This window comes from Aspergillus saccharolyticus (assembly GCF_003184585.1).
Source record: "Aspergillus saccharolyticus JOP 1030-1 unplaced genomic scaffold BP01scaffold_21, whole genome shotgun sequence".
Taxonomy (NCBI): domain Eukaryota; kingdom Fungi; phylum Ascomycota; class Eurotiomycetes; order Eurotiales; family Aspergillaceae; genus Aspergillus; species Aspergillus saccharolyticus.
Genome location: NW_020290631.1, coordinates 126828 through 140969, shown reverse-complemented (window position 1 = coordinate 140969; position 14142 = coordinate 126828). Strand labels below are relative to the sequence as shown.

The following is a 14142-nucleotide window of genomic DNA, read 5'->3' as shown; positions in this document are numbered from 1 at the left end:
TGCATGCTTCTGGAGGATGTAGGGTCATTCATGACTCGGTGAAAAATATTTATATGTAGCGCCGTGGGTTGTTCCGCAATATTACTAAAAAAGGCGCTTAGCTTTTTAGGCCATCTTCGTAGCTCCGCAAGGGGAGACTGTCATGTGATCCGGGCCACTGTTTGTTATCTGGGCCCGGGCTGTTGTTCGACCTACCGATAACAACCACGCTTAAATACAGCCAGATGTAAAAACATCAATCGCAACCATCGACCCCGTCCTGAGATTGAATCCGAAGACGACGCGAGACCCAAGAAGACGAGCTACCCCGACGATGCCTCCCCCGAAAAGAAAGCGTTCGAGTCAAGCGCCCGACCCGGACAACCATGCACGCAACAAGCGGTTCGCCTACCTCAAGCCTCAAGTCAGGCAGGTCTCGGAGAGGACGATCAAGGGCAAGTGGTCGACACTTCCTGAGCCCGCCCAAGATAAAGTCCGTGATATGTTCCGAGCCTTGGAGCGGCCAGTTATCATGCGACAACAGAATGAGAGCAAGCGCATCGAAGCGCAGGCAGCTGTGCAAACCCTTGTGAAGAAGTACTGTCCCTGGGCCCGAGAAATTGGGACATGGGATACGAATGAACTGACGCATATTGCCCATTTAGCTTGGCAAAACGACTGCCGCGGATGCCGTTCCCTCCCATCGCGCGAGATACAGTCTTTGAGTATGAAGCAGCGCTTAAAGAACATGTAAGGCGATTTCAAATCTAATGAATCTGTTCCGTCACTGAGCTAACGCACGGCTTAGTGCGCGTTAGAGGCCTCTTTAGCTACGATGAATGATAGTATTGATCTATTGAAGGTGGAAGTAGAGAAGGAGGAAGCGCTACTGGAGAAGGAGAGAAGACAACTTCAGGAAATGGAGAGGAATGCAAAGGGAATTGAGTTGGAGAGGAAGAGGCAGATGAAGAATGTAGGTACATGGCTTAACTGCAGAAAGACAAGGATATTGACTCTGATCTTCTTCAAGGAACATCCGGTGCTACGAGAATTGAGCAACGTCCCTGATGATCGTGACTCTAACCAGGCGGGGTTCACCATCGCAAATGACATTGATGCTAATGTCATGTTTGACGAGGTAGGATTGCAAATTCAAAGTCGCGGAAATCCTTTTACTGACGGGTTCTATTTAGCTTGAGGCCGATCCAGATGTTCTTGGTTTGTTGGAACAATTGAATGACCATCTCAAATCGATGCAAAATAACACGACGCCTCTAACTGGGCTGAGAGATGCAGTGGCAAGATCTCAAGCCGCACTGAGTTTGACTTTCGTGCCTGATGATTGAACCAATTCCTAAAAACAACGAGTACAAAACCTCCTCATATGCTATGCCGGCTGCTCATTCCGGGCGGGTATCCAACCACAGTGCAGCGGATTCTGCACAATCAGCTTGTCATGATCGAAGCCCGGTCATTTGTGATTCCAAGCAGTGAAGGATCAATCTGGATCCTCGCAAATAACCCAAATGCAGGGTCGAAAGCGTATCTGTGTGTGCTGACGCATGTAGCACGCACATGGCCTGTATAACGGGCGTGCCGACTCTTTTCTCCGATTACCCGCGCATAGGCGTCCAATTACACCTATATACGAATGACTGAGTCATCTCAAATCAAGCGGATGGAAGACAGATCAGGTAGTGAATCGGTGGTCATATCGTCGACTTACTGGGTCACTGGGTCGCGACGCACAATCCAGCTTCGAGAATGTGGGACAGTAGACCCTGCAAGTGCAGTCGACCTTTTTGCCTGGATTTTAGATTGTGATGCAAACCAGGCTACTTTGGGGCATTAGCCACGTGCTCTCGCTTTACACAGACATGAATCATTCCCTTAGCCCCTGGTTCGTAACCCAATTTGAAATGTGCTTTACCGAGGGATGCCTTCTTTGTATGAGGTATTTTAATTCAAAACATTGCTAAGTAATGCAGCTATTTATTGCTTCGTAGTTGAGGGATTATTCCCTCGTCTAGTTGTGGCACATGGGTGGGTGTGGCTCCAGCCAAGTCTTTCCCGAGGCTGACAGATTAGCCGCCTTCCATTGATTCCCCCTCCCAATGCGGAGGAGCTCGGGAGTTGAAAGATCCAAGTCCCGCTCCAGCGGGGAACTTCACTGAGCCGATCGCAATCGCGCGCGCATCCTCGCAATTTCTAAGTAGTTACAGATCCACGCCGCAACGAAGCACCAAAGACTCGTTCAACTGTCCATACTCTTTCCACAGGAGCTTTTGGATGCCTGCCACTCGCAACCCTCCTTGAAGCGCCCTAGGCCAGTCGATATACCTAAACATCAGCAACGATTCGGATTTTGCGCCACGGTTCTGCGCTCAGCGATCAATGACGGAGAAAACCGCAGCGCAAACTGGGATAGGCCCCGAACACCAGCATCAACCCAACAATGGGACAGCCGACAAACTGAGAATCAGTATAGCAACTAAAGAACACACTCGAGAGGAAGCCAACGTGAAGGAGGAATCGCAGAATGCACAAGGCTCCAAATCTGAAATAGCTGCGGTGGGGACTCACTCGAGCCCGAAGAAGCGCCGCAAGGTCAATCACGGTGAGTACATGGTCTCTGTTAGGGGTCCTCTTACGGTGTGCGTAGAATGGTCCATATATGCCATGAATTCCCGTCGCGAATTGCTAACTCGAATTGACTGATAGCTTGTGTATACTGTCGGCGATCGGTAAGCCTTTTCTACTACGACATTTATTCCACACCCATTAAGTCTCAACTGTAGCGCTCATGCGTTCTGAGGACGATTTGATCAATGTTTCGAAGTGGATCACTTGCTAACAGAAGGGCACTCCACGTGGCACAGCATATGACTTGCGACTCGGTACGACCTTCTTGAACGTTGTTCCTCAACACCCTTGTGGAACGTCTTGCATATCGTGCCTCCTCCAGAAGCACACAATACTGACACCAGTTGTTGGACATAGGAACGACCTTGCACACGATGTATAAAGCGGAACATCGGCCACTTGTGCCATGATGAACCTCGAGAGTCTTCCAAGCGGTCTCGGAGCGAGAATGAACATTCGGCGGCCGATGACGAAGCCTCTTCGAATAACGAGTACCCGAATATCCAAGGAATGCCCAGATCGGTCGATGTCCAGGATGCTGCCGGTCAGCAAATCCTTCCAGATGCGACAATTGGTCTATCGGCTGCCCCCGCGCCTTCCGTGCAGCAGCCAGGTAATATGTCTTCGTCCGGTAAGAGTCTTTCCTCCCCAAATCGACGATAAACTTGGAAGATGGTCACTTACGCTGTTCAACAGTACTTCCCTTCAATGAATGGATTGGCGGACAAAGCCAGTTCCAAGACATGCACTCATTCCATCCTTCCTACATGTTTAATGCGCCCGAGGTCACCAACGAGTACAACCTTCTTGGGGACTTCCTCAGTAACAGTCTCCTTGACGATGGATCCGTCTTCAAGAATGATGATCTGCATGGGATTTACTCGGACCCGACCTTGATCAACTCCATGGCTACATTAGGCGGACCAAATGCTTCTATGCTTCAGCACAGCCAGCCAACCCAATCTCAGCAAAATCAGCAGAACCAACAACCCCAGGGTGAACCTGCTCAGGGTCCTGCTACCACAGTGGTTAATGACAAAGCAAGAGAGACCTACTATATGACTGCAGCAGATCCTTCGGGTTCAGATCCGCCAGAGGAACGGATGAATAAACTCCTCAAAGCGAAGTATGACGCAGGACTTCTCAAACCATTCAACTACGTCAAGGGCTATGCAAGGTTGAATCAGTATATGGAACGTCACCTCCAGCAAGCATCACGGCAGAAGATTCTTCGGCAGCTGGACAAGTTTCGCCCCAAATTCCGGGAGAGAATGCAAAGTTTGACCGATATCGAGTTGATCCTAGTGGAGATGTGGTTTGAACGAAGTCTAATGGAGTATGATCGTGTCTTCGCTAGCATGGCTATTCCTGCTTGCTGTTGGAGACGAACGGGGGAGATCTTCCGAGGAAACAAAGAAATGGCAGAACTGATTGGTGTTCCGATCGAGTCCCTGCGCGATGTGAGTCGAGCTTGTCTTCTTGCTCCAATGAGAATGTATCCTAATATCATACAGGGCAAGCTAGCTATCCATGAAATCATTGTAGAGGACCAGCTTGTGAGCTATTGGGAGAAATTCGGAGCGATCGCCTTCGATAATTCCCAGAAGGCAATGCTCACAAGCTGTACATTGAAGAACCCCAACTCAAATTCTCCTGGCGAAGGTATACCCTGCTGTTTCTCTTTTACCATACGGAGAGATAACCATAATATGTGAGTGGCCCTCTGAATCAGTCATCAGGTGAAGGGATGCTAATAGGTGTTGGAAACAGACCGTCTCTTATCATTGGAAACTTCCTACCTTCGCAGCGGAAATCAAATTAAATGTTATGGCATTCATATCCCCTGCCAGTCCTTGCTTTAGTACGAAGTCACTTGCATTGATTGATTCTTTTGGTACATAGATATCCATTTCTTTGTCAATCTATTTTTGCAGGAGTCAGGTTTATAGCCTCCTGAATTTAATAGCGGCCCAGTACCACATAATATACCATAGTTTGGAATCAGAATGCGGGACTGTTTTTCAGAGTTTTATATCTTATATCGTAGAGATGAAGGCTTCCTTCAGTGCCGTCCAGATGAGGACTAGGCTAGTCAGGTCGTCGTTCACCCCAATGAACCAACCCATCGCACGTGCTATGAGTCTGCCATCCTCACCAGCAGGGTCGCGAGGCTTCATGACAAGACAATGAAATCTCTTAAAGGCAACCACCCCAAATGGCGTTGAGCTCTAACACGGCAGGAGAAGACATTCTGCGTAAGCAAACGACCTCGCATCAAAGCACATCGCTTATCCATACTCACTCTCTCAAGTATTCGCAAGCGAGATCCAGAAGCGACTCCAAACCGACACCTGCGATGCTCAAGTGCTATACCTGGATGAAACCACTTCGCTCAAGCTGAACAGCTATCTCGACCAGCTGCCAATCTCTACAGGGGCCTCTCCACCTTCCCATCGGCGGTGTCTTGACAACAAGGGGACAGAGTTGTGGAATACTTGTACCCGGCGTTTAGCGAACGACAGCGACCCAGCAACGTCTGGCCTCCTTTGCAAAGGTGCGGATAATTTCATCTTAGTGCGTTGAGCCCAGCTAAGCAAAGGTGCAGTCAAAGCCTTTGCATGGGCTATGCTTGATGCTGCTGCCTCCAGTAAGAGCTCAGGTAGGGTCTCCGTGGTCAACGCAGTTGTCGTATAGTACTTCTCACTTGGCTGCAGGCATTTTCAGAGTCTTGGAGACAGCTTACAAGCTATCTAAGACTTGCATAGGTATGCTCGCAGGGGGTCTTTTGGTCACGGGTCAGTCTTGCTGACCCTAGCTCCAGAGCACGAGTTGATCACTATTAGCTTGAAAGTTATCGAGGCAGTAGCCATGCGTCTGGATGCGCTTGAGCATTTAGAGACAGAAGTCGATGGTGCAAGATTGCGTCAATGTCATGTGCAGTACTATATGCTTCGGGTTCATCTGGTATGATACTCATGGTGAAGTCTAAACCAAAGTATCGAGCTGACGGAGCGACCAAATCCAGGCTTGGCTTCAAGGCAGACCGGATATTGCAGATCATCTGTATCTCAAGATTCCTGACACGAACACGGGAGACTACTGCGTACTTGATGTGTGTTACAAGGTTGGGAGCGCAGCACTTTCAGGTAGCTACTATGCGCTTGCAGCAAAGTGGTTGGGAAGGGGTCTGAAGCAATGTAACCTGCTCGCCTCTGCTGTCGAAGGAGTTGATATGGCTTTGAGGGACAAAAGGCTCCTGCTGCTACACGCTTTGGGTATGGATCCTCGTTTGCTTGTTTGCTGAAATGCTGATATCAAACAGTGCGGACGAATCTTCACCTCGATACGCATGAATCACAGGCCAACCTAGCAAGACTTCTTCATGATTTGAGAGTTGTGAGTCGCTCAATGCTTTGAGCCGCTTGTCTTCTTACTCTTTAGCTGCAACACGGCAACTTGTTCTCGGTTCGACTCCTTAAGCTTGAAGTCCTTGCGCAAGCGGAACTGAATGTGGAAATGCATTTCCAAGGTGAGCTATTCACTACAGCGATGCGCTGCCACTGATAGCTGTACAGTATTGCAGGATGCTTTAGATGCTTTAGAGGTGATAAAAGCCTCAGAAAGCAGCCTTGAAATGTGCGAATACCTCATTTGAATGACGAAAGTCTCGGTTAACCTGGTAAAGGATACTTTACTACATTAGCAAGCTTCAAAACTGGTCGGTCATCAGATGACCGATGGGTTTATGGACTCACGAAATCTGACGCGTAGTAGTCCGGACGTATACCTTCAAGCGCTCAGAAACCTTTGGACGAAGATTATCGCCAGCGTATCCCATGATCAGCATTGCCGGACACTGGAGCAAGTATTTGTTAGGCTTGTGAGTGTCCTGACCGATCCATACTTCTCTACCAAAGCGAGCCTGGAGCATTTCAGAGACATTGCAGAGAACCCGAAATTCGATCAACAAGTCTTGAGCATAGAAGCGCAAGAGGCTTCATTGATGGTAGTTATTGAATCTCGAGGTCAATGATTATCTGCTGAGCTGGTCACAGATCATTTGGAGGCGGATCAATCGAGCTCTATCAGACCATGATGCACGTAGTGCAGAAAAATGGTGCCTCTTCATGATCGAACAGCCACTAATTTCACTTTCCTCTGACAGTAAGGCGAAGCTGTTCAGGTAAGAGTGGTCACGCAGTTCAAATGACCTATTTTGACGATGGAATAGGAAGCTTCTTCTGTGTGCTTCTGGCACGCTTAGTGTAACCGCTGCGGACAACCTTTTCAAGCAGATGCCGGAAGAATGCAGATTTTGTCCTCTTACATTGTATCTAATGTACAAGTTGAGCCTGCGCGACAGTACATGTACCTCCGGTACTTGACTCTCTGGGTTTATCTTCCTAGACTACTAACAGAGCGCAGGTCCTGTCTATCTTCAATCGCTATTCAAGCTTAGCGACGAGCCAACAATTTATATCATATCCTGCATAGCCGAAGCACTTCGACAACGGAAGATGATACAGGCAATCCAAGTCTTACAGCAAGTATTTTCCAGCGAGCAAGCCTCGCAATCTGACAAGGGGCCTGGACGATTGTTCCAGTATGATAGTGTCTTCCCCATTAGCTTCACTTGCTAACTATTATTATGTCTATAATCGTATATCTTCTCACTGAGCTCGATAACTGTCAATACACGGATCAAGAACAAATCGATGCGATTATGTCTGTCATCAAAGCAGGTATGTGACACCTGACAACTAATTGACGCAACAACCGCTAACCCCGTCTGGCAGTCATAGATATATATCCCACTCAGCAAGCCACTGCCTTCAGCGTCCACGAACTCGAATGGCTTGCAAAGAAGAGCTATAATATTGCGTTGCGATTACGGGATTCGAAAGAGACCGAACATACCCTAGTTCTACTTGACCTATCCATCAAGGTATAACAAAACTGCCATTACCTCCTAGAAGCCGGATTTGACAGCCTCTAGCTCACAACCCTACTTCCCCAGCAAACTCACGCTACCAACTCATCACTCAATGAAACCTACCTCCTGTGCGAATTCTTCAGGACAACCAAGCACATATCGCTTGCGCGTCAAACCACAGACCCACCAGCAAAGGCAAGCCATCCCTCTCTGCTTCCTTTCATACGCGCGCCCTGCATGCAACCCTGACTAACCGCAACCCCCAACATCCAGCAAGCTCACTACACAGCAGCCCACAAATCCAGCAGCGCCTTCCAGTCCCAAATCACCGGCTTCTTACAGCTATGCCGTAACCCCGAAGCGACCTACGCCAAAACCACCAGCTCAGCGCCAACAAACGCTACTATCATCGTGGATACATCCGCAAACACAAATGCGACCCCACCCCCAGAAGAAGGTGATGCCCCCACACTCTGGCTCGAGAGATACCGCATCATCCTCGCCGTGGATCTAGAAGCCTCGATCTATCTCAACACAGACGACACCTGGTCCCACATAACCAGCCTCATCCAAACCTCCGCGGTCCTCAACTCAAAACTGATATCCGTCTATCTCGACACGCTCCTCCGCGCCAAAGGAGCCCCTCTGACAAAGGTCGTCCAAGCTATTAAGGTACGTCAATCGACAGCTTTTGACACAGTGAGCAAGAAGAAGAATACCCACATCCCCACTCTCTTTAACATACAACCTCAACTCAACCCCCAAGTAATCCACAACCTAAACCCCCCAATTTTCCCCCAAACCAACACCCCAAAAGGCACAAACCCACTCATACCTCGAATCTAACCCAACCTCTACCTTCTCCAAAAGCTCATAATCCGCACAATTCACGCCTCCCCATCCCCCGACATCAACAACCTCACTACCCTTCACACGGACTTCCCCCGATACCTGCACGTGCTATACCAGCTCGCCCTTGAAGCTCACGAGGACCGACTCGCGGAATCGGTGCTCGATCAAGTCCTGGTGCTCGTGCGGGACTGTAAGACCGAGGGGTTTCCCCCGACGGAGATGCAGTGGATGGCGGCGGTGGCGTTCAATCGGGCGGTGGATTTCTATCTCGCGGCGAAGGATGTGGAGTGTCGACGGTGGGCGGAGAAGGCGATTGCATTGGCAGAGGTCGGGGGCGTGGACGGGGATGGTGGTGCGTTGGCGAGGTTGCTCAGGGGGAGGTATGGGAAATTGATGTTGGGGGAAGAGGGAGGAGGGAATAGTGGGAGTTCAAGTTGAAATGCCGACAGGTTTCTTAATAGTCAATCCCGTTTTCCGCCGGTAATGCAGGGTATGTGTGATTTGTGGAGGACGAACAAGGTAAGTGAAACTGGCGGTGGATGTTGACTGGGTCAGTCATGGTTATGGTGAAAAAATGAATACTGAGGAAGAGACTACGCAAAAGCACGAAGTTTTCAGGCCGAGTGACGCAAGTAACATTACAATATAATTTACCACAGTCTTAATCAATATGGGTATCATTTTACTTGAGCCAACAGGACCAGCAAAAGAAAGTACTAAAGAGAGTCGGGCGACAAGGTATGAAAACTCGCTGAAAAGAGCCATAGAGATAAAGGATGAGCTCCAGAATATGTATGAGTGAAGTTCAGGAGCGTGGGAACAAGGGTTCGAAGAGTCCAGATAGATATATGTGCAAGTCCTGATCCGTCCTCGCGCTATACGGGGCAAGGGATAGAAGGCCCACTAAGTGGAAATAGACGTCTCTGCATCTTAAAATCGGACGCTGAGCAAAGCATCGAGGCACTTTTCGAGATTAGAGCCAGCCAAGGTGGTACCACCTAAGCGACGAACTCAGGATGACTCCTTGGTGCATTGGTTCCACTTGAATGGCTTGTAGCATTCGAGAATTTGGATGAAAGATTGAAAGACAAAAAAGTTTGAATGCGACGAAATGCGACGGGAGAGAGCAATGGCCTGCCAATAGGCTCTCGTCGTTCAGTCCTCGCCGTTCAGGACGAGGGAAGAGATCTCCGAAGGTGCGGAAGACTCCGTTCGTCGAATTTCTGGCATTGACTGCAAAGGCCCAGTGCCGTATGAATCTCCATGGAGCTCGCCAACGCTAGACGTCTTTTGGTTTTCCTTCCCGCTGCTATCAGTATCATTCTCAAGAGTCCCGGATGCTGGATTCCGAGACCTCAAGGCACGCAGCGTAAGCTCAAGCTCTCTCTCCAAGTCCTTATGAGCATGGAAATAATCCGTCGAATTGTTGAGCTTCTTCCGATAAGCCTTCAATGTGCGACACACCTGCTCAGTGGACGTGTCAAGAGTCCCAAGATCGCTTTTCCCCATGCTTCTTGCTCGAGCGCGAAAGTCCATAGATGAACGACGAGATTCTTTTCGGCTACACACGGCCTTCTTAGCACTAGGAGGCTTTTGCTTGCACAATGAGGGTGATGCATGGCCCTTGTCTCGGTGAGTGCTGGATGTAGGAGACTGGCGACTGGGCGTCGCTGATGGTGTTGTTGGAGAAAGGCTTCCAGATCTCATGGAAGGCGAAAGAGTTAATTTGGCGAATTTACGTAGGAATGTCGGAGAATGTCCACGCGCAGGCGTTGGCGTGATCGCTACATTCTCCTGTCGCTGAAACCCAGCAATGTCGCTCCTGGACAAGACTTTGCGTAAAGGAGGTCTGGCGACTGTGGAGGTTTTCGCTGGGGAATCATCCTCCTCACTGTTACCAAGGTGCACGGAATCTCGAGATCCTTGAGTGAGCAGCGACAAATCCCATAACATAACGAGACCATCATTCCCAGAGCTAACAAGAGAGAACTCTTTCATCTGACTGGTTGAGTTTGAGCTCCTCGATAGCAGACACACATCACTGACGCCCTCAGTGTGTCCAAACTCAGCTGCGAGAAGGACACCTCTGTCCAAATCATATACCCGGATAGACTTGTCGGATGCCGACACCCCAACGAGCATTCTAGGAGAATCATGACCCAACGTCTCAGCAGATACAGTTAGAGAATTCAGGACCACTGTATCGGCTGAATCAGCGTCAGTAGCGCGGAAACAATGGGTTTGTCGACCAGAACTCAGGTCAATGCGTTGAATGTAGCGATCCGTTGTAGAAACGATAAGAGTATTCTCGTTTCCCGGTAGTAGTGCCATGGATACAGGCGATGCCTTCAGTGTTATCACTTTAGAGACCAAATAAGCAAACATAGACGTGCCGTGAGCCTCCCGGCTCACGCTCTCTCTGATTTGAATGGTACGATCAGCGGAGCAAGACAACAGTCTCTTCCCATCATCGATAAAAATAATGTGGCTGACAGCTCCAACATGGTCGTCCATGGTCTGAATCAAGTCCAGGCTATCATTGGCCCATACAAACAATTGTACTGTGCGATCGCGGCTGGAGCTAGCGATTAGAAGACCTTGGGAGGTGAAATGCATAGCGATGTCAGTGATCTCCCCAGCGTGAGCTCGAACTTCTTGAATGCACTTCCACGGCTGATTCTGCCAGAGTCTAGCATTTGGAGGGTTAGCGAGAAGAGGACAATCGTCAAATAGGGTCTTCATAATACCTCAGGACACCACATCTGTCTCCAGATACAAAATAGTCCATATTCTCAATAGCGTGTAAGACTTTCAGCTCGTTGGGGGTATCCTCATTGACTCCGGAAGAGTGCTCAAGAACAATCGAACGCGAATCCCGGCACTTGCCTCTACCGTCCCAGAATTTCACTATTCCATTGCGGGACCAGGTATAGAACTCGGCTTCAAGAAGGTTGGGGGTCGAGAGCGGACTTATACCAAGAACGGCATCTTTGTGAGCGGAAAGAGTGTTTCCCAATTCAGTACTATTGACATCCACATCAACGCCCAACTCATCGATTGAGAAAATGTTGATGGTGTTGCTAGCGTCAACAGCCACCAAGTTGGGACCAAGGCATCCCATGCATGTGATGGTAGGTCCCTTTGAGCTCAGCTCCACCGAAGATCTACCAGAAGACGCAGGAGAGGATGGAACGATCAATGACCTCAACTTCTCCAGACTCATGCACTGAATTCGTCCGCCACGGCCACCAACCCAGAGACATGAGTTGTCCATATCTACTGCTAGTGACGAAATAGCATAATCAAAGTAATGAGCAACAGACAGTTTCTGTGCCCCCTCATTATGATCCAGGAAACAAAGAGCCCCGGTATCTGTGCCCACTACCGATTCGCAGTCGGAAATGCTGATCACGCTGGTGAACGTGCTTTCTGCCAGCGATCCCAACAGGCAATTTCTTCCGGAAAGAGCTTTCGGCGTATGATTAGATGAACTAGCACAAGAGTCGGCAATGAGCCGGGACTTCGGAGATCCCGGTCTCACGTCTGGCAGCCGCCAAACCTTCACGTGTCGGATCCCTACCCTGAATTAAATCTTAATATTTGACTCAATAGGGGCCAAGCATGAGGTGACTTACGTGACCAGAGTCTGCCCGACCCATGCCATGTCGCGAATGAAGGAAGTGCATTTGTTAGTGGAATGAAGCCTGGCTAATCCGGTTTTTGGATTGACAGCCCAAACAAACAAAAATCCATCATTGACATCACCAAGGGTGGCAAGATATTGCGAATCTGGGCTGAATGACAGTGCACGCACTCCGAACGTATGTTCGGTCAAAATCGATAACGGAACATCACAAGAGGCGCCTTTGGCGGTTGAGTAAATCAGGACTCTCGGACCATACCCCGTCTGAATTATATCAGCATTGGCACCTTTACCGCTGGAGAAACGTATGACATACCTCGCCTACTGCTAGCAACCCTCCGTGTGAGCTGATGGCGACGCTGGTAACTGCTTTTACTCGTTCACGAGATGACCATCCACGTGAGCTGTTGCTGTCCACCAGCTCACTGTTTGGGGTGCCGTTATGTACGATGCTCTGTGCTGCAGATTTTGGGCCTGACGGCGTCTTGGCTCTGCCGTCAGGAGTAGTAGGTGGGGTAGAAGTATTATAGTAGGATGTAACAGGGTTAACACTAGTTACAGAAGGTCGCGCCCTGAAGAAGCGTTGCTGAAGGGTATTTTGTTCATCGAGCTCTGCTAGGACCACGGTCGACCCGGCGCAGATAGCAAAGGAATTACTCCCCGCATGACTAGAGAAGCCGTTGGGCGAATTGGTGGTAGTGCCAATAACCGTCTGAAGACTTAAAACAGCTTGCTGTGTTGGTGCTTTGTGCATCGAAGAGCGCGTGGAGGGTCTGAGGATAGGTGAACTTGTTGGGGTTAAGCGGAAGGACGACCCCGGGTTGGTCTTGCTCTTCGCACTCAGAGAGTTATAGGCCATGGCGTTTGGCGACGGCTTTGGAAATAATTATGGTGAAATGCTCCGGAAACAAAGGAAGTATTCTGAGTACATCGACAGTTTCAGACCGAGTATGTTCAGAAGATGTGTGTGCGTGTGTAATCTCGCTTGAAGACGGCAAGTCGTACCATGCTACGAGGAAGGAGCCTCAAGTTGAGGGGAAGGAGGGATAATCTGGCTGAAGCCTCCTTCCGTGCCGGATACCGTGCAAACAATAGATTTTGTCAATGCGAGAACGTCTCGAGTTGAAGAAGCGAGGCACAAAGATTGGTCGGAGCAAGTGGTCGGGTGCGCAGAGGCTGGAGAGGAGGGGAAATCAAAGGCGGCGGCGGCGGAGCTTGGAGGGAACGAAGGGGCGAACAAGTCACGATCAAGCCACGGTCTAAACGGTCAATAAAAGAGCGACAAGAAGAAAGTAAGGTATTAAGAAGCTAAGAATAATAGAAGAAAGGGAAAAAATTTTTGAACAAACGACTGAAGAGAGGAGAGAAAGAGTGAGAATAGCTGAATTGAGGATCGAACAGGAAGAAGAATGTGAGGCAGGGTAAACACTGTAGCTCCTCTTTCCACGCCGAGCGGAGAGCCGAAAAATGACGGACGAACCCTTGGGTTGTTAGCGCGGGAAGCTAAAATGAGCGCCCGGCGATGGGCGATCTCTCCGTCGTCTGATCGTCCGGGACCTGCAGCAATGAGGAAAGGAGTAGGAGGCAGTATGTATGAAGACAGAAGGCCCGTTTGATGAGTGGTTCCTTGCCGTCCAAGGCACTGGACCTAAGGGATCTATTTCAGACGAGAGTCGACACCTAAGCGATAGGCAAGCGGGGAGATCACATCTATTCATGTCCACAGGGCAGACGTTTAGTGGCCCCGGCCTGTGGGGGGAGAACATCCACCCTTGGGAATGGCGCCCTTTCTGACTTCAGCACCCAATTCATCCTTTCATTCGGGGTTGTCGTGAGCTGTTAACCTTCAATGTTCGAGGGGAAGGAAGCCAATGGACAGGAAATACGGAGCTTCCTATCCTAGATATGCAGTACCATGGTCTTGCTCTATAAGTGAACATATTGAGTTGAGTGGTCGAATCATCCATTGCTGCGCTACCGTCGAAGAACATTGCTTGCTTCACGCTGGAGCTGGGTAGCATGACGCATACTGTTATCTTTTCGAGATTGAATTTCTGCTTCACTTTTTGTCACACTGCACTGGCTGAGATGC

General features: G+C 49.4%; 5 protein-coding genes across 5 annotated transcripts; 4 read left to right on the top strand and 1 right to left on the bottom strand.

Moving 5' to 3' along the window:
• Window positions 1–204: 204 nt before the first annotated feature.
• Window positions 205–1478, top strand: BP01DRAFT_85207 (uncharacterized protein). The gene is made up of 5 exons (XM_025580172.1): window positions 205–576; window positions 645–729; window positions 788–952; window positions 1010–1117; window positions 1173–1478. Exons 1-5 carry the CDS (start codon window positions 314–316, stop codon window positions 1323–1325), a joined length of 774 nt encoding a protein of 257 aa, XP_025430206.1. The 5' UTR covers window positions 205–313; the 3' UTR covers window positions 1326–1478.
• Window positions 1479–2127: 649 nt separating this feature from the next.
• acuM (gluconeogenesis transcription factor RDS2) lies at window positions 2128–4637 on the top strand. The gene is made up of 7 exons (XM_025579686.1): window positions 2128–2596; window positions 2701–2723; window positions 2859–2876; window positions 2980–3253; window positions 3319–4082; window positions 4137–4333; window positions 4393–4637. Exons 1-7 carry the CDS (start codon window positions 2374–2376, stop codon window positions 4442–4444), a joined length of 1551 nt encoding a protein of 516 aa, XP_025430205.1. The 5' UTR covers window positions 2128–2373; the 3' UTR covers window positions 4445–4637.
• A 151-nt stretch (window positions 4638–4788) lies between these two features.
• Window positions 4789–6219, top strand: BP01DRAFT_85104 (uncharacterized protein). The gene is made up of 8 exons (XM_025580170.1): window positions 4789–4877; window positions 4934–5176; window positions 5228–5281; window positions 5337–5387; window positions 5444–5586; window positions 5648–5897; window positions 5945–6151; window positions 6198–6219. The coding sequence occupies exons 1-7, from the start codon at window positions 4838–4840 to the stop codon at window positions 6037–6039; spliced, it is 876 nt and encodes a 291-aa protein (XP_025430204.1). The 5' UTR covers window positions 4789–4837; the 3' UTR covers window positions 6040–6151; window positions 6198–6219.
• A 1053-nt stretch (window positions 6220–7272) lies between these two features.
• Window positions 7273–8907, top strand: BP01DRAFT_85144 (uncharacterized protein). Its single transcript, XM_025580171.1, has 5 exons — window positions 7273–7364; window positions 7419–7567; window positions 7619–7750; window positions 7829–8227; window positions 8426–8907. Exons 1-5 carry the CDS (start codon window positions 7346–7348, stop codon window positions 8843–8845), a joined length of 1119 nt encoding a protein of 372 aa, XP_025430203.1. The 5' UTR covers window positions 7273–7345; the 3' UTR covers window positions 8846–8907.
• Window positions 8908–9367: 460 nt separating this feature from the next.
• BP01DRAFT_85098 (WD40 repeat domain-containing protein) lies at window positions 9368–13031 on the bottom strand. Its single transcript, XM_025580169.1, has 4 exons — window positions 12367–13031; window positions 12043–12314; window positions 11155–11988; window positions 9368–11096 (listed from the first exon to the last, which is right to left on the bottom strand). The coding sequence occupies exons 1-4, from the start codon at window positions 12907–12909 to the stop codon at window positions 9563–9565; spliced, it is 3183 nt and encodes a 1060-aa protein (XP_025430202.1). The 5' UTR covers window positions 12910–13031; the 3' UTR covers window positions 9368–9562.
• Window positions 13032–14142: the final 1111 nt, after the last annotated feature.

Bases quoted from the DNA above. Each gene is read 5' to 3' on its own strand.
- BP01DRAFT_85207 (XM_025580172.1), top strand. From the start codon at position 314: ATGCCTCCCCCGAAAAGAAAGCGTTCGAGTCAAGCGCCCGACCCGGAC. The intron at 953-1,009 runs GTAGGTACATGG...ATCTTCTTCAAG, and splicing joins GGAAGAGGCAGATGAAGAAT to GAACATCCGGTGCTACGAGA. The intron at 1,118-1,172 runs GTAGGATTGCAA...GGTTCTATTTAG, and splicing joins CTAATGTCATGTTTGACGAG to CTTGAGGCCGATCCAGATGT.
- acuM (XM_025579686.1), top strand. From the start codon at position 2,374: ATGACGGAGAAAACCGCAGCGCAAACTGGGATAGGCCCCGAACACCAG. The intron at 2,597-2,700 runs GTGAGTACATGG...ATTGACTGATAG, and splicing joins GCGCCGCAAGGTCAATCACG to CTTGTGTATACTGTCGGCGA. The intron at 4,334-4,392 runs GTGAGTGGCCCT...TGTTGGAAACAG, and splicing joins CGGAGAGATAACCATAATAT to ACCGTCTCTTATCATTGGAA.
- BP01DRAFT_85104 (XM_025580170.1), top strand. From the start codon at position 4,838: ATGGCGTTGAGCTCTAACACGGCAGGAGAAGACATTCTGC. The intron at 5,177-5,227 runs GTGCGGATAATT...GCAAAGGTGCAG, and splicing joins GTCTGGCCTCCTTTGCAAAG to TCAAAGCCTTTGCATGGGCT. The intron at 5,282-5,336 runs GTAGGGTCTCCG...ACTTGGCTGCAG, and splicing joins TGCCTCCAGTAAGAGCTCAG to GCATTTTCAGAGTCTTGGAG.
- BP01DRAFT_85144 (XM_025580171.1), top strand. The intron at 7,568-7,618 runs GTATAACAAAAC...GACAGCCTCTAG, and splicing joins TACTTGACCTATCCATCAAG to CTCACAACCCTACTTCCCCA. The intron at 7,751-7,828 runs GCAAGCCATCCC...CCCAACATCCAG, and splicing joins CCACAGACCCACCAGCAAAG to CAAGCTCACTACACAGCAGC.
- BP01DRAFT_85098 (XM_025580169.1), bottom strand. From the start codon at position 12,909: ATGGCCTATAACTCTCTGAGTGCGAAGAGCAAGACCAACCCGGGGTCG. The intron at 11,989-12,042 runs GTAAGTCACCTC...GATTTAATTCAG, and splicing joins GTCGGGCAGACTCTGGTCAC to GGTAGGGATCCGACACGTGA. The intron at 11,097-11,154 runs GTATTATGAAGA...TCCAAATGCTAG, and splicing joins GACAGATGTGGTGTCCTGAG to ACTCTGGCAGAATCAGCCGT.